General features: G+C 40.8%; 1 protein-coding gene across 13 annotated transcripts in view; it reads left to right on the top strand.

Moving 5' to 3' along the window:
* Window positions 1-23,090, top strand: part of DMD (dystrophin) — a 2,032,119-nt gene that overhangs the window by 1,355,737 nt on the left and 653,292 nt on the right. For all 13 annotated transcript variants that reach the window (XM_061627388.1, XM_061627390.1, XM_061627384.1 and 10 more), the window contains one exon: window positions 5,352-5,516. In XM_061627388.1, coding sequence (XP_061483372.1) covers window positions 5,352-5,516 — 165 coding nt within the window. The remainder of the gene's footprint in view (window positions 1-5,351; window positions 5,517-23,090) is intronic.

Genomic DNA, 23,090 nt, shown 5'->3' with positions numbered 1-23,090 from the left:
TGGAATGATCATTTGCATGCTTATTGATTTCAGTGGGATTTGCTCTCCTGCAATCATGCTTAGGATATGTGAAATTGACTATGGGGGAGGAGGGGAGAGAGGGAGGGCTTGAGTGACCAGGAGAGGAGGAAGAAGGAAGAGAGGGAAGAGAGAGAGAAGAGAGGAGGATGGGATAAGAGAAGGTGAGAGGAGGAGGGGAAGACAGGTATGATCACTTGCACGCTTATTGAGTTCAGTGATATTCATTCCTCAGAGCTTGGAAAAGTTACTTTTTTCAACTACAACTCCCCATCAGCCCAATCCAGTGGTCATGCTGGCTGGGGCTGATGGGAGTTGTAGTTCAAAAAAGTAACTTTTCCAAGCTCTGTCATTCCTATGCAATCATGCTTAGGATAGGTGAAAGTGACCACAAGGGGAGGAGGAGGAAGAGCAGAGAGGGAGGGAGGAAGTTGGGAGAGGAGAAGGGGGAAGAAATAGGAGGAGAGATTTGAAGAGGAGGATGTGAGGGGGTGTGAGGAGAAAGGGGGAGGGGATAGGATAGGTGAAACTAACCTGTACGAGGGGCAGGGAGGTGGGAGGTGGAGGGAGTGGAAGATATTGTGTAGGTGGGCACTGGGCAAAAGGAAAGTCCCTTTCTTTTCCAAAAGGAAAACATTGTTAACAGTATCATTATTTTTCAGGGTTTTCTCCTCCTTTTTATTCCATAGCAGACACATATAGTCTCCCACCCAAATTTAAACCAAAGCTGTCCCTGGTCACATCCACACCAGGCATATATTCCACTTTAAACCATCATGGCTTCCCCCAGAGAATCCTGGGAAGTGTAGTTTGCAAAGCTTGCTGAGCGTTGTTAGGAGAAGGTCAGAGTATGGGGCAAGGTCAGTAACAGGATTACAGTTACTCTGTGAATATGGCCGATTTTTAATTAATTTCAGCAAATTATGAGACCACTGACAAAAAAAGTCCAGCAGGGGTCTGGATTTTTTTTAACTTGTTTTACATTTTGAAGTCTCAATTCTCTCGGAGTGTTTTGTGTATTACCCTGAAAACTTAGAGGGTTGTTAAACGAGACTTTCTGAGTTCAGGACTGTACATTTTGTAAGATTTTGTTTTGAAATGAGTTTACAGGAACAGCAGAATGGCATGGGGGTTATCTTCAGTTTAACATGGTGGAATGTGAAAAATCCATGCTGGCTGTAGTATAAAGCTCTCATGGCTGCAAAATACAAAAGTCCAGCTCCCCATTACTTGTGTTGCCCTCAGAACTGCTTAATGCCTTAAGTGCATCTTATTATATTTTGTCCCATTCTGTACAATGATAAATTGTCTAAAGCCAACTCCTGAGCTTGGACAAGGCCCTGTTTGTGTGCTGTTCTAGGAGCTAGTCCAGCAGCAATGTATCTCCAGTCACCCATCTGAGATGAACACTGGGATGAACAGTAAATTTATATGGTCTCGTCCAGCCCTCAGACCAGAATCATAGAGGCACTATTGCCTATGCTTTGATAAGCCCCAATTTTATGTTATTTTTATTTATTTATTTATTTATTACATTTCTATCCCACCTTTCTTTTCATGATTGAAACCCAAGGCAGCTTACATATGGTTCTCAGGCGGTCACCCATCCAGGCACTGACCACAACTGACCCTGCTTAGTTTTAGCAGGATGCTGGCCTTATGTGCCTTCAGACCATAGCCTGGGACCAATTTTCCCTGTTTTGTACATGTTGTCATTAAAAGTTTACCCAGCAGTTGAGGGAAGCCACTATAGAAGTTGCTTCTCCGCAGTCTATCCAAGTTAGGGTTACCAGGTGTCCGTTTTTCAGCCCGAGTTTCCGGTTTCTGGGGGTCCCCTCCGAGTTTCTGTCTAACTCACCTTATTCTCCGGACTCTCAGCTTCAATTTTAAAAAACATTAAGTTTCTAGGTGGTCTGGTTCCTGAGATATACACCAAAACGTCAGCTGACCCCTGTGACTGTTAAATCTCTTTAACAGATCTGTATAACAGCTCCTAGCTCTAACCCCACCCTTTCAGGATTGTAGCCAATAAGCAGAGCTTGGAAAAGTTACTTTTTTGAACTACAACTCCCCTTAGCCTAATCCAGTGGCCATGCTGGCTGGGGCTGATGGGAGTTGTAGTTCAAAAAAAGTAACTTTTCCAAGCTCTGCCAATAAGTGAAGCCAGGGTTGTGATTTGTTGACCCAGACATCATTGCAATGTCAGGAAATGGTGGCTTTGAGATCTTTAGTTTGAGTAAGTATGAATGTGGCTTAAAGTTTTTTTTCTCTTGTGTGCAAGAGTCAGACCTTGGGCTGTTGGAGAGGGCAGTGATTTGAAAACCTTGGCAATATGAAAGTATTTAATCCAATACTTGCTTTTCTGGGAGTAAAGCAATGCTAATCCCATGTACCTGGAGTAAACCCCATTGAATTCATTAGGATTTACTTTTGAGTAGACATGGTTAGGATTGTGCTGTAAATTAATGGGACTTTTGAGTAAACATAACAAAGAATTGTTTGTGTTGTAAATCTTTCCCTTCCCTTCCAATCCTATTTTTTAAAGCAATTAGGCAGGGTTTGCCTAGGTATCACATTTTTATTATGTAGGAAACTGATTTTTTTTTTAAATGTTCTGCAATGACCAACTGGTTTGACAATAAACTATTATATGGGGTGTATTTATACAAGTGTGTATGTGTGTGTGTGTGTGTGTGTGTGTGGAGTCTTTCCACCCTGTGAGGTAGGGTTGGTGATTGGAAACCAAGGCAGCTCACAATAAGAAATAAATCCCTTTAAAAACCAATAACCATAAAACAAATATAAATAGTTGCAAAGCAGCTTAAAGTGGCATGATTCTGAATTTGGGGTTGGGTGAATGAAGTTTATTTATTTATTTTTATTTATTATTCTATTTATATCCCGTCCTTCCTCTCAGTAGGAGCCCGGGGCGGCAAACAAAAGCACTAAAAACAATTTAAAAATAATAAAAATATATTTAAAATATATTAAAACAAAACGTCTTTAAAAACATTTTTAGAAGCTGTGACTCCAAAATTTATTTATGTATTTTATATACAACAGTTATATACTGCTTTATTGTAAAAAATCTCAAATCAGTTTACAAAAAGAATTAAAACAATAAAATTCTTGGCAAAAACAGTTAAAGACATGTATTGAAAAACATTCCAATTAATAAAACCAACAATGAGTTAAAAACAGATTTAAAAACACAATAGCTTCTACATGCGTGGATAGGCTTGCCTAAACAAAAATGATTTTAGCAGGTGCTGAAAAGAAGCGTCTGCCTAAAGTCAGAGGAAGGCAATGGTAAACCACCTCTGAATACCTCCTACCACGAAAACCCTATGAACTGATTATCCAAAATGCTGCCACTTTACAGGACTGATTTCGTACAAGAGCAGAACAAGTACTATGTGGCACCCATAACGTGGAAAGCATAGCTTGAACTTGGCCTGGTAGCAAATCAGCAACCAATGCAGATTTCAGAGCAGAGGTATTATGTGCTGATAGGATCTCACTCCTGTCAGCAATCATGCCGCAGCATTCTGCATTAACTGACTAGCTAGCAGGATTTTTTTAGTTTTGGTTTTTGGTTATGAATCCTGACTGGTTATGAGATGCTACGTTCTCTGCCTTACTCATAGGAATCTTGTTTTGTTTGGTATGGTATTGCATTTAGGAAAGCATCATTGTATTTTGTTTTTCATTTTCTGTTTGCATTTCATTTACCTTTAACCTCACTCCCTTACATCCATAGAAGCAACAGCAGTGGTTGCATGTGCTCAGCTCAACCCCCTAAAACCCATTGATGATGCACCTTGTTGGTTGCTTGGCAGTTTGTTTCTTGTCCAATAGTGGTAAAAGAGAATTCACATATTTGAAAGTGTGGCTGTAGTTGTTGTTCCCAGGCTGCTGCCTGTGAAGGTAGACCAAACCATGTGTGTCTTCTCTCTGTCAATTATTACTCACTGGAATTGGGTTGGCTATCAAAGTGAGTTTATAGCAGCCCACAGGGTAGACAGAAAGGGTAGAGAATCTTCTTACTTTTACTCATTTCTCAGACCTCTTTCTGAAGTGAAGGGTCAAATCTGTAAAGTAGTTTGAAGCAGCCACATTAAAAGATAAGGGCAGGGCATTCCAGGCAGGGGGTTGCCAGCCCTGCTTGGATATGGATGTCTTTGCAGAGGATCCCTAGTCAAGCTTTACCAACAGCACAATCCAAACTATATTCAGAAGTAAGTTCTGTTGAGTTCTATTGGGCTTAGTCCCTCAGTAAGTTTGTTTAGAATTGCAGCCTTCAGGGGCATCCATCTTTACTCCTGAATGCTCCCATCTAACATCTCCACAACACTAGGCTCCTTTCTTCCTACAGTGGCCTTCTGGTGACTGGCCTGGCCTGAAGGCACTTAAACCCTTCTTGCTGAAAGTAAGTAGGCTAGATTAAATGTTCCCTACCCAGGCTTCATCTTTTAGCTAAGATTTCTATCTTAATTTCCAATCGGATTTTTTTTAATTGTATGCTCCAAGCAACTGTGATAGATGCTTAATGTATCATGCTTAATGACATCACTAGGGCACGCCCCGTGACATCACTAGGGCCTGCCCCTCAAACCTCAGGTTTTGGGTTGCTTCTGACCTGGCAACCCTACTCCCCACCTCCCTTACCAGACTGATTAAATGTTCCCTACCCAGGCTTCATCTTTTAGCTAAGATTTCTATCTTAATTTCCAATCAGATAAATTTTTTGTTTTAATTGTATGCTCCAAGCAACTGTGATTGATGCTTAATGTATCATGCTTAATGACATCACTCGGGCCCGCCCCGTGATATCACTCGGGCCCGCCCCATGACATCACTCAGGTCTGCCCCTAAAATCTCAGGTTTTGGGATGCTTCTGACCTGGCAACCCTAATCCAGGTTGGTTAGGGCCAAAGACTCTTATGCACCAAGCCAATTGGAAGTATGGGGAATAAAGCTTTGGCGTATTCATCCACACTATGTGCAAATACCATCCCCCCCATCATTGGAACAATTAACTTTTACTAACATATGAGGCACTCCTTTTTATTTTGAAATGCCATAGAGCACAATCCTGAGAAAGTTAGCTGTTTATAATCCAACTGAAATCAGTTTAAGAGCTTAACTGTGGTTTAAATCTCATTGATTTCAATGGGACTCAGGTATACATAGCTTTCTCTTGATTGCATCCATTGTTATAACATTCTGAGATAATCATACTCCTAGTAAATGTTTATACAGAATGTGAATATTTTATAGAGAAAATGATTTGTTGGCATGTGTAATGGAATAATTTTCTTCTTTTTTTTAAGATATCCAAAGATCTACCTGGGAAACAGAAAGAAATTGAGCATCTGCTAAAAAATTTGAACCAGCTTGAACAACAGTTAAGTCAGCTAAAATTGTGGCTCTCTCCCATTAAAGAACAATTGGAGCTTTACAACCAAGTGGGCCAGCTTGGGGCTTTTGACATTAAGGTAATTTTAATTAATTACAATTCACCGATATACACAAATATGTGTTCAGATGATCATTTAACCTTGGTATTGTATCATTGGTGCCCTTTTACTTTTTACGTATGCCTCTGTGTGTGTGTGTGTTGTATGACCTATTCAGAAAAGAAAAAGCGGAAAAAAGAGCAATTACCACAAAGCAAACTTCTGAAAAAAAATGTTATGCGAATTTAACTACAGACATCGACTTTTAAATCTTGGTAATTGTGTTGCTTGGATTGCCATTTTGTTTTGAAAAAAATACATTTCAGTTCTAAATACAGAGAAATAACAATACTACATGCATTCCACTTGTATTAAACTGAACAACCAGATACATTGCAGGGGGGTGGGGTGGGAGAGAACATTTTTAACAAAAGACTGTCTTTTAAGCCACATGAAAATTGTCTTCTAAATAAATTTGAACAATCCAAACAAGTTCAGAATATTTTGACAAGAACAAAATATCATGGGTTATTGCCAGGATATTAATATATTGGCTTCCCTGGAGGCTCATTGACTAGCTGGGAAAGTGCCAGCTTGTCACCATCTAGGTACTGGATTCCCAACATGTTTAAATGAGCACATAGTCCCTTGTATAAATGTGAACCTAAGTAATTAGTCAGTGTCTGCTGAAAGGTGAGTGAAATATTTTGAAACCCCCCCCCAAGGCAAAACATGTGAAACTTAAATCTTGATGAGAAGAGATTTAATCAAAAAGATTAAAGTAAATTAAGTTTTTTGGGGGAAAGAGATGAGCTGTTGCTTTACTTCTATTCTAAGAAGTACTTTCTCTGGTTCTGCAATGATGTAAGAACAGGGCAGGGAGCCAACATTGTGAAGACGTCCTCAACTTAAGAATGCACTGTTCATATAATTCCAAGGATAACTTTTTATTTTTACTAAATGAAGGGTCATATTGCTACATTGAATGCAAAAGGGTGTTTTTATTACAATCAGATTCAGTGTTTTCTTTTAAACTTTTTTCTGCTTAATCCTCTTTTAGTTCTTGCATTTCATGGTGTGTGTACACTTCTCTCTGTATATGACTACAGGTCTCCCTGAACCCTTTTGCTCTCTCTTTGCTCACTGCATCTTCACCCTCATATCTGTTACCCCATTCACAGATTTTGCTGCAGCCCCCTCTCTTTATCTCTGTACCTCCTCTCTACACTTCCACAGTTGCCCCCCTGTTTATGGTTCCTCATCCCATGTTACCCTTTCTTCTCTCAGGTGCCTACAGCACACTTTCTTCTCTTTGCACTCCCATGTCTTAGCCCCCCCTTTCAGTCTCTTTTTGCTATGTTTCTGCCCTCATTTCTGCCCCTATTTTTTACTCATTTCCCCTTAGTTTGGTGTATTAGCATACAATACTTTCACTGTCCCAGCAATTCACACCATCAAAAGAGTCTTAGATGCACATGGGCTGTGCAGCATGGCTACTTGGATACCTGAAAAAAAAAAAGACAGCAACTCCACCATGCACATCTGGATCCAGGGAGATAAGGAGCAAACCTGATTTCTCACCCCTATTTTTGTTTGGCCTTACATGTTTCCACAAACATATGGGAAAGAGCCACAAACAATGGGTATCTATGTCATTCTCCCAGAAGGAACAGATAGGCGTTACAATTGGCTTGCAGACTTTATATTGACTAAATTAAAATTTCCTCTTTGTTTAAACATGTAGGATCCAGAATTGGAAAGGATCAAAATACATTTAAAAATGGGCAGAACTAAACTGTATATCAGGGTGGGAATTTGTGGCCCTCCAGACTCCTGTCAGTCTCAGCCAGCATAGACAGTGGTCAGGTATGATGGGAGTTGTAGTTCAGCAACACCTGCAAGATCTTAAGCTCCCCACCCCTGCTCTATAGCTAAGATCAACACAAATTTGAAGCCCCTTGATTTTTATATGAAAGCAAAGCACATGCTGAACTTCTTCTGTCGTTATCAATAGAGCTTAAAATGTTTAGATTTGGCTGTGTTGTTCTCTCTCTGTCTAGCACAGGGTGCTGAGATAGCTCTTGTGGTGCAAGAATCCGTCTGCCACAAGTTACTTGAAAAGATAGGAGCATGCTGCAAATGTATCCTCATAAACAATTTTTTGTTTGAAAAGAAATTATTTGAAGCCTATGGGAAGAATATATGAAAACAAGCAAGCACATTTTTTTAAACTTGGCAATTTTTAAACAGTTTTTAAACTTGGCAATTTCTTCTTTTATCTATAGAAAGGTTTTCTTCTTCTTCCTTGAGCCTATACATAAAAATGACTTTCACTGCCCTGCAGGGGCTCCCTAAGAAATTGAATAACAATAATTGGGTAAAGCTGCAAATGTTTACTGAAAACCATCTAAATAGCCTTTATTCTTGAGTGCCTGCCATAACATATATGATTACAGTAACTGAACAAAGAATATAATGTTTTGAACTCTGCAGAAAGAACTTTAGATATGAGACAAAAAATAAAATAATGAGCATGTGTACAATCAGCAGTACATAGGGCAACTCATATGCTTCAATATTTAGAAAGATAGTCATGGAGGGGAAGATGTTCTTGTTCTAATAGTAAAAAATGTGGATTGCTACTCACAATTAAAAGAAAGGGGGGGAAAGATAAGCATAAAAAGAACAAAAGTTTCATGATATATTCTCCACTGATGCAAGCAACTGATGGATTTAGGAACCCCCGATTGGCATTCCCGGAGAAGCTCCTCTACCGGTAGGGAGGCTCCACTGTTGTGGGGCTTTCTTCTGTGCCAGCATGGAGATGGTTTAGCAGTCCTGCTCAAATGCCCTCACTTTCTACCCTGATCAGCAGATTTCAGATGTGGCAGTGACTCCACTGCTCAAATGGTCTTCCAGACATGGGGTGCATTCAAAGAGCAGTTTATTCCATTTTCCTTTTTTTTTAACATTAATTTTTATTCAAATTTTCAAAAACAAAACAAAACAAAAAGAAAAAGAACAAATTAATAACTAATACAATAAAACTATTGACTTCCGATTTATCGTAGATCAGCCATAGGTCTATAATATATAACAAACCTGTCTCTTAATAGATTATAAAATCACCTTCCTGCAGTGGTTATCTTAATTAGTATCAAATCTCATTAACATCATATCATTTTATTCTTTCCACAAAAAGTCAAAGAGAAGTTTCCAATCCTTGAGATATATATCCATCAATTTTTCTCCAAATTGATCCATCTCTTCAAGTCTACTAAGTCCAGTAATTTCAATAGCTCTTCTTCCATTATCAGTGTTGATTCCATCTTCCATCTTCCATCTTTGCACACCCAATAATCTTGCTGTCATAGTCATATAATAAGAGTCTGATAGGCATTTCCTTCATCACAAATATTTCCTTGCCATCAATTCTGAATGTATTACTGAAATGTTGTTGTAAAGTTGTATCTCTGTTCCTCTTTTTTACAGAATACACTAGCACATCTCTTGAGAGTTTTTCCATTGTCACATATCTGGAATTAATTCTGTAAACTTTCTCTATTTCAAGTTCCATCAAATCCTTCCAATCCAGGAATTTTTTCGAACCGTTGATATCGTTATCTCTAGTCTCTTCACCAATTCCTTCAGGGACAGCGCTGAATTCCAAACAGTAATATTTGTCTCTAGGATCCATCACAGCCATAAAATCCAAATCTTTTTCCAAGTCCATATTTGATAAATCTATTCCAATCTCCAGGGCTTGAACCTTCCCTTTAATTTTTCTTTCATCTTCTTTTGTTTGTCCAGTTATATCTTTGGTCTCATCTACCTCCTTTCTCATAGAATCCTGAATTTCTTTCAGCTCCTGTCTCATTTTGCCAAATTCAATTTTCATCTCTTGTCTGCTCTGTCTCAGTTCTTGTTTCGTTAGCTTAATCTCATTCATTATTTTCTGAAACATATCTAGAAAGAGAACCCCTTCCTGTACATCCAGGGTCTCAGCCACCTTCTTGATTGTCATTCTTAAAACCAAAAGAACAAAACCCCTTCAATTTCCAATATAGCCACTATTCCCAAGCAAAGAACAGTTTATCTCTTTTTCCAGTCACAAAGGAGTTAATCTTCCAAGCCTGTTGACATCACCCTCTAGACAGCACAAACTGCCTTATCTCTTATGTGTCCAAAAGTGCAAAACAAATTTAGTTCACAGCATCCAAATAATTAGTGGCATAAAGAATAAGCAGATTCGTCAAAAAAAAAGTAGACCAGAAAAATAGTCCCAGACATATAATACTCAAATGTCATATAAATCAGATTTTCCTCTTCAGATTAGATGCCCCTCATCCGTTTGTATCTTTATAATGCTCAATTCCAGGTCAGCTTTTTGCAATAAAAACAAAGATAGGCTATTTCGATTTTCTTCCTCCTTAATTCCGTGTATAAAAGAGAAAGTTATAACTCACCCAGGGTTTCTTTGTTGCTGATTCTTTAACAAATCTCTTTTGCTGTAACGATAACAAAATGATAAGAGTAGACAGAAGAATGCTTGCCTGTTAAAATCCGTTTTTCTTTGAAGAAAAAAAAACGTCTCGCTTAGTCAGCTTGAGCTTGCTTGTAATCCCTGGCTCCGTCCGACGCTGCTGGCTACACCTTCTTTCATAGGCGATCCTAATGAATTCCAGTCCCCAACAAACACTACGAAGCTTCTGTGGATGATCTCTACGTTTCTCCCTTGCCTGGGAGAAATTTTTTTCCAGTCAAAAAACTCTTCTGACTGGTTTTAAAACTGAAAAAGCTTCCTCTGAGACGGGAGCTCGTCTCAGAGGCAGTCACAGGTGGAGCGATCCTCCTGGGAAGTTAGTTTATTCCATTTTCCTGATATTTATTTATTTATTTATTGCCTTTATATACCACCTCATAGCCAAAGCTCTCTGGACCGTTTACAACAATTAACAACATTAAAAACAAGTATACAAATTTAAACTATACCAAATTAAAACCCATAAAAAACGATAGGCAAGTTAAAACACATGCCATTCAAATGCTGTTAAAAATGCCTGAGAGAAGAGGAAAGTCTTGAACTGGCGCTGAAAAGAAAACAGTGTTGGCACCAGGTGCACCTTATCAGGGAAATCATTCCATAATTTGAGGGCCACTACTAGAAGGCCCTCTCCCTTGTTGACATCCTTCGAGCTTCCCTCGGAGTAGGCACCCGAAGGAGGGCCTTTGATGTTGAGCATAGTGTACAGGTGGGTTCATGTCGGGAGAGGCGTTCCATCAGGTATTGTAGTCCCAAGCCGTGTAAGGCTTTATAGGTTAAAACCAGCACCTTGAATCGAGCTCAGAAACATACAGGCAGCCAATGCAAGCGGGCCAGAATCTGTTTTATATGTTCGAACCATCTGGTCCCTGTTACCAATCTGGCTGGTGCATTTTACACAAGCTTCAGTTTCCAAACTGTCTTCAAAGGCAGCCCCGTGTAGAGCACATTGCAGTAATCTAACTTGGAAGTTACCAGAGCATGGACAACTGCAGCCAGGTTATCTCTGTCCAGATAGGGGCGTAGCTGGGCTACCAACTAGAGTTAGTAGAAGGCACTCTGTGCCACTGAGGCTACCTGAGCCTCAAGTGACAGAGATGGTTCTAGGAGAACCCCTAAGCTATGAACCTGCTCCTTCAGGGGTAGTGCAACCCCATCCAGCACAGATTAAACATCCACTGTCTGGTCAGAAGAACCACCCACTAGCAGCATCTGTTTGGACTGAGCCTCAGTTTATTAGCCCTCATGCAGTCCATTGTCGCAGCCATGCACTGTTTCAGCACATTGACAGCCTCACCTGAAGAGGATGAAAATGAGAAATAGAGCTGCGTGTCATCAGCGTACTGATAGCAACACACTCCAAAACTCCCGATGACCACACCCAATGGCTTCATGTAGATGTTGAACAGCATGGGGTGCAGAACTGACCCCTGTGGAACCCCATACTGGAGAATCCATGGGACTGAGCAGAGTTCTCCAAGCACCACCTTCTGGAGCAGACCCGCCAAGTAGGAGCGAAACCACTGCCATGCAGTCCCTCCCACTCCCAACTCAGCCAGTTGTCCTAGAAGGATACCATGGTTGATGGTATCGAAAGCCGCTGAGATATCAAGGAGAATCAACAGAGTCACACTCCCCCCCCACTCTCTTTCCTGACAGAGGTCATCATACAGGGCGACCAAGGCTGTTTCCATGCCAGAACCAGGCCTGAAACCCGACTGAAATGGATCCAGATAATTGGTCTCATCCAAGAGTGTCTGGAGCTGGCCTGCAACTACTAGTTCATACAATGTAAAAGCCACTTCTGGAAATCTAGCTGAATATAGTGGAAGTTTAATGCTTGCTCATTTCCATGTTAATAGCTTCCAGAAAAAATCCATTTACAATCCTATTAACTCAGAACATTGTGGTAGAGTGATGAAATTTAGGGTGATTTACCTGCATCAGTTCTTTCATGCTGTTTTCATGGGGGAATCTTGGGGGAACAGAAGTGTGCACGTGCAGAAAGGATGGGGGAGTAGCAACATGTCCAATGATATGGTGTGAATGAACTTTAGCACAACATGGCAGTATATTGGCCAAAAAGCCACGTTTCCATAAGGCAACAGGTACTGAGACATGAAAGGAATGTTTGAAATTGGGACAGAAGCGCTACCATTTTGATCAGTAAAACTGTTTCAATAAACCCCATGTCTGAATGCAACCATGGCTACAATTGCTTGTGTAGTTTATGTTAGTAGGTAAAATGGATAGATGTGATATTTAATTTAATTTTCAGTTTTCTGAGGAGGTGGCTTGCCTTTCCCCCTTCCCCATGTTATTACCACTTAAGCCCTAAACATTCGTTCAGAGTGAAACTTTTCAATTTCAGTACTGTACTACTCTGATCTTGAAGTAAATGCATACTAGTCACTATCTCAATATATGCTGTTCAGAAGTGCTTTAGACCTTTGTAAATAAATTTGCAAAGAAGGTTTACTGTGGGTTTCTCTTTAAACTTAGTTTCTGTGGCAAAGTAACAGAAGGTAAACATTAAATTATCAACTTCATGGTCTAGTTTACACAATATATCATTCCAGTTTGGATTTCCAGTCCTAATACTACTACCAATACATGGTCTCTTGCCTCTTACATCAGAAGCTCCCCTACCCCACTCGTCGTCTTTCTAGGAGTGGCCACAGAGACCCAGCTGTTTCATTGTCTTCCTGAACCCCATAAAGAGGAACATTAATTGTCAATAAACAATCACAAAGTTCTTCTTTAAACAAAGTTTTCTATTCCCAGCAAATAGTCAGGAGGGCTGTACCAGGTGAACCCATCTGCACCAGTAATGCTTCAGTGACTGATGGCAAAACTTTATGTGTATTTGTCCGTCTGTCTCTCCATTCATCCATGTAAAAAAACATTGGCACAGGAAAGAAATTCTGTGCTGGCCCTATTATACCTGGAAAGGTTTCCAACTAAAAAGTCTAGGAGGCGGAAGGAAAATCCAGCAAAAAAAGAGGCAAGCCCCAAAACGGTTTTAAAATATATGACAAACATTAATAAAAATTCAGTTGCCCTGCACAGTTCAGTAGCAAACATCCTCAGGAGCACAAGAATATTACTTTGTTGGAATACTTTCTAGTTATTTTTGCACCATTTTGATGATGATGATGATGATAAAACTGCATACAAAATGTGTTTACTAGAAGAAATTTTACTAAAACTGGTGATAAATTTCCATAAGCATTTTTTTTAAAAATGCAGATTGCTATAGAGATGTGTAGAACTGAATTTAAGACTGAAAAATGAGAAACAGAGAACAGAAATTGACAGGCCCTTCAATCCCTAGATCAGTACCATGTAAATACTGGTTACTGCTGGTATAGCCCAGGTTGCAGATGCTAGCAGTGATTACTATTAATTTAGCAAACGTATGCTTACACAGTACTGACTGGCATGCCCCTTCTCTGCCTCCACCGCTTAAATGTTAGGATGGGAATTCCCTCCTCAGTTGCTATGCAATAGCCACTTGCAATTTCACCTAGCAAATGTTCTGTGTGACTGCTATTATTACATGAAGATGATGCTCCACTTCAAAGCATCTTCATGTTTTTGCAGTGCACTGATTCACATAATTATGCATTATGTGTTGTGTTGAGTTATACTCACAGGGAAACTAAGTAGATCTAAACTGCAAACATATACACACTTTCCAGGAATTAAGTCTCATGGAATTCAGTGGGTCATATATTTATTTAAAATAATTTGTATCCCTCTTTCCCTTCCTAAGGAGATCAGAGTAGTGTACAGTACAAACAATTTAAAAAACCCAGTAAAATAAAACAGGCAATATAAAACAAGTATATAACATAGTACCCAAAATGTCTAGGAGGGCTAAAAAAAAATGACTAAAAATAAAAGTTTTAACTGTTCCCGTAAACATAAGCAGTGGCAAAGACATACAAATCTGTAGGAGGAAATACTTCATGAGGTGGCAACCTTTTGCATGTTGTCACCTTACAAATATCTATAGGAGAGTGAGAACACCTCTGTTGAAGATCTCACTTTTTAAGCAGGATTACATGGTGAAAGGAAGGCCTTCAGGTACATATGAACAGCCCTGCTGGATCAGGGCGAAGGCCATTTAGTTTTTGCAGTTGCCACTATGGCCTCATAAGTCAAAGCTAACATGTTGAATTGTGCTCAGAAATGAATAGTCAGCCAATGGTATTGGTACAAAAAAAAAGTTGTTTTAACATGAACCTAATATACCAACTCTGTAAGAAGCCTGGCTACAGCATTCTGAACCAGTTGGATTTCCAATTTCAGGCTAGTCTTCAAGGGCAGCTCCATTTATAGCAAAATTCAGCAATCAAAAAGAGAGGTAACATAGATCACTGTAGCAAGATCAGATGGTACCAGAAAGGGATGCAGCTAAGGCCCGATTAAGGGGTTGGAGCCCCTTATTGAATTAATGTTTATTTCTTTTATTATATGGGTTTGTATACTGCAACATATGCATACTCATACTCAACTGCAGTATCAGAAGCAGTTTTGAAAAATATATCAGTTTTGACACTTTATCCATTACAACCTTCTCTTTTACTGTTTCTTTCTGTAGTTTTCTTTTTGCAGAGCTATTCAGGCCCCCTTCTTCTATCTTTATTCACTAGCTCTTGATAAAAGATATGGGGATTTAACTGACAGATAAAAGAGTTTCTATAAGTACTGTACTGTGTGGTATAAGGTTAGAGTGTTTGTCTAGAACCTAGGAGACCAGGTTCACATTTTCACTTAACCATGAAGTTCACTGAGTGGCCTTGGGCCAGTTATTTCTCAACTCAACCAACCCCACAGGTTGTTGTGACAGTAAAATGGAGGGAGTAGAACCATGTACACTGCCTTGAGCATCCTCTCACCTTTTCTAGCAGACACCAAGATGCGGTTTTGCAGAGACTCTGGTAGACAAGGGATATGCATATCCCTTGTGTTTCAAGTTTTTTTGACAGGTGAGTCACACCCCTATCTGCTACATTAGTGAGACAGTGGATACCCTATTAACTCCCTACTGTTTAAAGCATAGCCAGTTGTGGACAAGTGAAAGGGAAAAAATAAAGGGTATTAGTTACAATAGTTTAGCGCTCTCTGTTTCCAGATAAACATTGTGACCATTGCCAAGCAGATGAGGCTTTTCCTATACAGACAGGGAGAAACACTTGGTTTCCACTTCTGTCATAGTCTGCCACCCAAATGGTAGCTCTCAAATGGGAACAGGAAGTGAAGGCAGTGTGTCTTTCTAATCTCTTCTGAGCTGTGTGAAGCAAAGAGGAAATTACGGCTACAGCCCTATGCCCACTATGGGAGTAAGTCCCATTGAACTTAAATGCATTGTTTAGAGATCCAGACAAAGTTAATCAGTTTTACCGTTTTTGGTGATTGTTATAGAAATAGGACTTTATCGCACAGCACATCATGTATATTTATCCATCCTTTTAAAGGTGATTACACAAAGCAGGGTGTGAAACCAAAAGCCCTTTCCTATTGTTAGCCTCCACAACTTCAGCTTATTCACAGGTAGACTGGCTCTGAACCTGGATGTTCCATCCAGCAATATGGTCTAAATATCCATTGATGAACACTTTTTCCCCCTTCAGGTTCAGCGGTAGTCTACCTCTGATTATACTCAGGGAGGACAAACAACAGAAAAATGTTACTGGCCTCAAACCCTGCCTACGGGCTTCCTGATGCATCTGGCTGCCATTGTGGGAAGCAGGATGCTAGACTAGATGGATCTTTGATTTCATCCAGTATGGTGCTCATATATTCAGAGTCCCCCTCCCATTTTTTTTAATTGTTTCTGCTTGGTGAGTCTTTGTTTTTTTACTAACCTGTGAATACACCTTATTGTTTCAAGAACCCAAGCAAGCTCCACTGTTCTGAAGCAGCAGTATTTTTATTTTGCATACTATATCTCTGACAGAAAAGAACAAAACATTTATACCCCACTCTTCAGCCAAATAAGGCTTCCAGATTGCTTACAAAGATCAGTAATAAGACAAACCATAATCAATAATAAAACCTTAAAAAATTTAAAAATCAGCCATCTCTTTTCCACATACTTCTCACCATTGCCAATTTACAGAGAAGTCAAACACAAACCTCAACATGCAAAGTCTAACCCGGTTGAAATTAAATTTAGCCAACTGTCCACACCTTGACTTGAAGGCACTGTCTTCAAGTTGATCCTGACGTAAGGCGACCCTATGAATAGGGTTTTCATGGTAAGCGGTATTCAGAGGTGGTTTTACCATTGCCTTCATCCGAGGCTGAGAGGCAGTGATTGGCCCAAGGTCACCCAGTGAGCTTCATGGCTGTGCGGGGATTCGAAACCTGGTCTCCCAGATTGTAGTCCAACACTCTAACCACTACTGTAAATTGCTTCCTATCTCCAAACCTTCAAACTTTCTCCTCGTTAGGTAGCTTTTTTGGGGGGGAGATATTTAGGATAAATAAGGCTGTACTATATTAATTACAAATGTACATAATGTTCTCTGACCTGACTGTTGCAGCTGGCCCTGGGTAAACTACAGAGATAGACTAGGAAACAAAATAAAGGGAAGGAGGAAGAAGCTGCTCTATAGGACCCAGGGATTCATTCATTGACTAAAAACACTGAAATGATGGGGAAAGCAAGGCTGGCTCAACTGTCTGCACATGTTGCTTCCTAACATTCTTAATATAAGGCCAATTTACTTTTTTTAATGACAGTTCAGAGTCTGGGCCCTCTTGCAGGCAGGGCCCTGGTGCAATTACTTCAATTTTACCATGGATACTCTGGCTTGGGATGGATCTGGAGCACCAATAAAGGAAAGATGCTCCTGGCCATAGCCAAGTCCTGAAAATTCTAGTCTATGGCCAGGACTAAAAGCACCTCCAACCTGTGAGTCTGTATTTTCAGAGGGAATGCAACTCCTTCTAACACCAGTTGAACAACCCAACTGAAACCATTCCCACTAACTGGAAGAACGTATGCCATTATTAGCCCTCATTCAGTTTATTACTGACATTAAGCGTTTGTCTAAGACAGGGGTTCTCAAACTATCGTCTGTGCATCACCAGCTTCATTCAAGTGATCTCTCTCTCTCTCTCTCTCTCTCTCTCTCTACTGCCCCATAGCTGAAGCTCTCTGGGCGGTTTACAGCATGCCTGCATTAAATATTCATATTAATTTTTAATTGTGCTGTTATTGGTTCTTTTATTTCTTATATTGTGTGTTCTTGTATAAGAAATAAAATATATTTGAATTCTATACAATTTATTTCTATATATGAAATAAAAGAAGCAATAACGATACAATTAAAAATCATGCATTACCTAGCACAGCAAATTACAGTTGCTACAACAGACAGAAAAGTCATTAAGTGGTCTGCCAGGACCCTCAGCAATTTTCAAGTCGTCCATGGGGAAAACAGTTTGGGAACTACCAGTCCAAGAGACCTATGGCTTCCTTGGGATTGTTAGAAGCGACAGAACTGTTTCTTCAGGATATTAATTAGCATACTGATGGCACTGATGCCAAAACTCTGAATGACCATTCCCACTTGATTTCATGTACGTGTTAAAAAGCATGGAGTACAGAGTAGAACCCTCAGGAACCCCACAAGACAAAGACCCCTGAGATTGAAGAAATGTCCTTCAGCATCTCCTTCTGCAAACATGCCTCCAAGAAAGGCTGGAACCACCTCAAAGCGGTTTCTCCAGTACCCTAACCAGACAGACAATCCAGAAGGTTTCTATGGTCAATGGTATCAAACGTTGCTGAAAGGTGCAGCAGAATCAACAGAGATGTGCTCTGTCTGTCTAAATTCTGGCAGAGGTTATCCACCAAGGTGACCAAGACTATTTCAGTCCCTTGACCAGACTGGAAGCTAGATTGAAATGGGTCTACAAATCACTTTCATCTAGGAAAATCAGAAGCACGTGTACATAGGATGAGGACTAAAGGTACCTGACAAAACTACCAAGGAATCTAGCAATTGTCATAGAAAAGGGCTAATGGAAAAGGTTTATAAAGAAAATGTGTGGAAAATGCTGACACCTCAGTGAAGTGACCAGTATCAGTCCCTGCCAGTAACATTCTGCAGTAACTGATGAGATTATTTTTACAAATAATTATTAAAGCATATAAAGGCAGCTTTGGTATTTTAACCACGTAGTGTTTGGCTAAGTTTAGCTTGATAGTGAAATTTATCTATGGTAGAATTCCATAGTTGAGAGACCAGATTTAAAAATAACCTTTATGCTTATAAAAATATGTTTTATATACGCTGAACAGATACCTTATTGATCATATATCAACACAGTGATTTTTTTCAGGATTTATAATTATTTTTGCTACATAATTTCTACAGTAATACTCTATTAGGATAAAATAAAGACTTTAATAAGTTGAAGAGATGAGTATCAAGGGAAGCATCTATCATGTTAATATGCTAATCATTGTGTGCATGCTATTTATCACAATACATTTAATTGACAGATTGCTTGTACATAAAAGATAAGAATGTAAACAAAAGGGAAATAAATGAAAATAAATTATGAAGAAAAACTAATTAGATCACCTTCCTGAATTAGGTGACCAACAGAAGAGAAGCTAATTTCCCCTTTTAAAATATGACAATGGTAGTTGAACAGTAAAATTAAACAGACTCTCTTTAAAGTGTAATATATCCATTTAAAAAGTGTCACAGTTTTAATGAAATAGAGTGTAGCAGTAGTTCTTTTCCTCTTGATTCATATCTGAATAGCATCAGTAATTTTTTTTTCAGTTCAATACATTCTCATGAATTCATTGTTCACTTGATTATTCACAGAACTGGGCAGTCAAAATATTGTATTAGATGGAAAAATATTCTGACCTGCTGCTATAAAATAGCATCCTGTGTTCCTGTGTAGTGGTGATGGATGTGTGTTTTCTTATTTAACCAAGAAAACTTTTTTTTAATGGATCCTACTTTTTTTAAAAAAATCAAACCCTCTTGATTTCTCAAATGTGAGCAATAATAGTATATGTAACAAATATTGCAATGCAAAAACAAACAAATTTGCTGTAGCTCGTCACTCACTAAAATTATTTCCCCCTATTATAAGAAGAAATTAGAGGAAAAAACAGGATTTTTAAAAAAGATGATAGGTGAAAAATTTAATATGTAATTTTTCATAAGCATTTAAGAACACTTGTCACATTGATTCATTTCTTAGCATTCTTTTTCCTATTGAAAGATAGGCCTAATACCTATAAAATCCTTTGTCATTTCATATACTGATTTTAAATATTTTAGCTATTAAAGAAATTATTTCTGTCCAGAATCTACTTACCCATTCTCCTCCTACTTCTCATCCACATAAATTTTTAAATAATATTTACTGTTAATATTAGCTATTTATCTCATTTTGGGATGTTTTCATTAATTACCAAGCTCTGAACAGTAACAAAATAGATGTCAACCCGTATCAGCCACCTGATTTTCTTCTTGGCAATATGCAGGTAGAATGAGAAAAGTATTTACCTATTGGCCAATAAGCCTAACGGTAGGGGTTTTGTTTTTTGTACAAACCATGAGAAAAAGAGATGAAAACAGCTGAACAATATTCATTAGCCGTAAGTTGTCCCAGGCTATGGTCTGAAGGCACATAAGGCCATCTCCCTGCTGAAGCTAAGCAGGGTCAGGTCTGGTTAGTGCCTGGATGGGAGACTGCCTGGGAACCATATGTAAGCCGCCTTGGGTTTTTCCCCAGGTAGCATGCCATCACATGGGTAGTCATAGCCCCATCTAGCGTCTGAAGGCAAGAATGTACTGGAGTCAAAATCTGTGGTGAGCAAGCCCCTCCCACTCCAGTTTCATTCTTGCCTTCATCCGAGGCTGTTCATCTCTCCGTAGTGTAAGGCTTAGAGTAGGAATTAGTGCTTTAGGGCTCATCCAGACGACGGTAAAATATGTGACATGATCGCTTTGTGTTTTCATTATTTTTCAGTCGTCCATATGACGCCGCGAGCTTTTGCGCATTTTCGTGCGGTTAGATCCGCTCCTGCAATACCGCAAATCGTGCGATTTGCTTTTTTAAACCGGGAATCATGCGCTGTACCTTCAGGCACTCAGATGCAATACCGTGGACTTTACAGCTGTGGGCATTTGATGGGCGGTTCTTGGGCGGCTCCCCATATCCCTTCCCTCATTCTCAGCCAATCACGTATTTCCACTGTTGCGCATGTGCACGAATGTCCGGGGAAAGCCCGGGAAAAAGGAACCTATCAGAGCAATGGTGTGGTGTTGGGGGGGCCCCCTGCAACTTCTACTGCAGAGATGCAAAAAAGTGCATTTGCGCAGAAGCAGCAACAGCTGTTAATTTTTAGCCAGCCTGCAAACTGGGCAGCCGCTCAGGGTGAGATCTGCAATTGTGGTTGTTTGTAAACTTTTTCAAGGGAGAAAATATTTATCTTTGCCTAACATCCACCTCTCACCCCTCACCCCTCCCTGCATCAAATGCCCTTCTTGAACGTATTGGTCTTTGCTTCCAGGCATCCAGAGTTGAGGGAGGGGGGGAGAAGAGAAATAGAGGCTTTCCTGTTGGATTACAGACACTCACACACCTTTAGCCAATTCTGCTTTCCTGCCTGCAATGCTACTCTCTTTGAGTCTTGTCAATTTCAACCACAGCCTGCAGGTTCTCGGCAGCCCAGCTGAGCTGAAAAGCATACAGTCGCTTTTGCGAAATATCGCAAATACGAGCAAAAAACCCACAGGAATTATTGGCATATAAGTGGTTTACTAGAGCGTCTCAGCCGCCCGCAACCATAGAGACTGGTGGTCTACCTTCCTGGACATGACACATTGTTACTTGCTGTTCTGGAGAAATTAGTGGAATTGCAATCATGTGTATCTCCAGAAATGGTAAAGGTAGAAAAGCATACAGTCGGTTTTGCGAAATATCACAAATACAAACAAACAAAAATACAGGAATTATAGGCATAAAAGTGGTTGGCATGTTTCTTTTATCAGAGGGAACACCACAAAGCCTGTGCTGGTCGCTTCAGCGCAGACTGACACAGCAGCACGTGGGGCTGTTTGCCCACATTCCCTGCCCGAGCCAAGAGCGGCCACCCGTGGGGGGGCTGTTTGCTTCCCTCAGGGGCAGCATTCCTGCCGCCAAGCCACATAACGGTCCGGGGCTGAATTGTGCAGTGAATGAGCCCAAGGATTACGGGGGGATTCGCCCGGCGATTACAAGCGCTGATCCCTTCCACTGCCCACAATCCCCCTGGATGGTCAGGGGCAACTGGAGACACCCCCCTGGCCAGTGCTGCTCCAGAGTGGTGAGTGACAAGGAACTCCATTACAGCCACTACTACCAAACCATCAGGAAATTCAAACTTTCACGCTTGTACGTTCAAGCACATGTGCCTTGTTGTGCTTTGTTGCAAAGGGGGAGAGGAGCATACGTCATATTTTTGCAGACCAATTGGCTGATAGGGGGAGTGTTATGGGTGGAGCTGGGAAAAAGTGAGAAGAAGTACAGGTTCTCTCGCTGCGTGTGTGGGTGCAAAAAAAGCGGGTTTTTTTATTGGGAAAGACCGAACAAACAGGCAAAGTGAGGACTGTCAGATGACGAACCGGATATGGAAAATGTGGATTATCCTGCTCCATTTGGATGAGCCCTTAGTGTGTGTTTGTGTAGTGTGTATGTGAGAGAGTGTGGTGGGACTTGTTTTTCCCCCCTCTTACTCCTTGTTCCCTGGCTAAAGTTTTGCAACCGTGGAGTGCTCTGCGGGGGCCCTCGCCCCTGCCTTCAGTGTCTCTATCCTAGTGCACAGGACCAGTACCGCACCCCCCTCCACCTGTGGCAGTGTCTCTATCCCCCCTTCTCTTCAGGCGAGGAAGAGCCCAGTGCTATTGCGCCTGGCTCTACCACCTTTGTTCTGAGCCCTGCAGCGTCACCGCAGCCTCCTGCCTCAGACTGCAGCCCCCCTTACCTTCCCCACCGCTACTGCAACGTCTGTTTTCGTGGCTCGGTTCTTTTTCGGTGCCACCTCAGCATCCAACACCAGTGCATGGCTCCCTCTGCCCTGCTTGTTCTCAGCCGCCGACCGCTCCTGGGCCGTCATGCTTCTGAGGCATGGCCCCTCCTCACTGCCAGGCACTGTACTCTGCGTTCCAGCTCCGGCCTTTTGCCATTGTTGTGTACAGCAGCTTGTACAGGAGGCCTACTGTTGCCGCTTCTCCCTGGCCCTTAGGCAGATAGCCGTGTTAGCAGCAGCACCTGTCTTGCTACCCCCCTGGCAGCCTTAGTGAGTCCAGGCGGCAGCAAGCCCACGACCACCATTTTGGGTTTGAATCCTCTCTAAATTTGACTTTCCCGCCCTTTTTGATTTTGACTTTCCCACCCTTTTTGTATTTCCCGCCTCTTTTTATTCCTCTTGCTTTTTTTTTTGTTCCTTGCTGGCTACCTCTGCTGTTTGATTGAGGAGCGGATAGTGGTTTTTTCATCCTCGTTTGATTAAATTAACAGTCTTAATAGGATTATTCCTAGAGAATGAATTTCAACATCAGATGATGAGGCTATTGAATCTGCAGAACTGAGGAATAGTACTGCACACACCCCTCACTGTGGATGTGTACCACAACTTCTTGTCCTGATATAGTGCACAGGAGCAGTACCGCACCTCCCAGTGGGCGTGTACTGAGATATATCTCCTCAGCTAGTGCACAGGACCAGTACCGCACCCCCCTCCACCTGTGGGCATGTACTGAGATCCATTTCCTCATGTAATACGCAAGAGCACTATTGCCTGTGGAGGCATAGCCAAGCCTGTTCTTCTCAGATCTATTGCCTCATGTAATGCACAGGAGCAGTATTGTGCCTATCTCGCTGGGAGGCACATCTAAGCCTGTCCTCAGATTACATCTCCACTACTGCATCTAATCAGCATGTGAACGGTTGCTCCTCAGCCTTGCTGCATGTTTATAATGGCGGACCAACGAAACGAGACAGACCTGCAGACAGGTGCTAATCATCATTGCAAGCTT

The sequence above is a fragment of the Rhineura floridana genome, chromosome 5 (genome assembly GCF_030035675.1).
Source record: "Rhineura floridana isolate rRhiFlo1 chromosome 5, rRhiFlo1.hap2, whole genome shotgun sequence".
In the NCBI taxonomy this organism is placed as follows: Eukaryota; Metazoa; Chordata; class Lepidosauria; order Squamata; family Rhineuridae; genus Rhineura; species Rhineura floridana.
The sequence above is the reverse complement of the archived record's forward strand: the minus strand, read 5'-3'. Positions and strand labels throughout refer to the sequence as shown.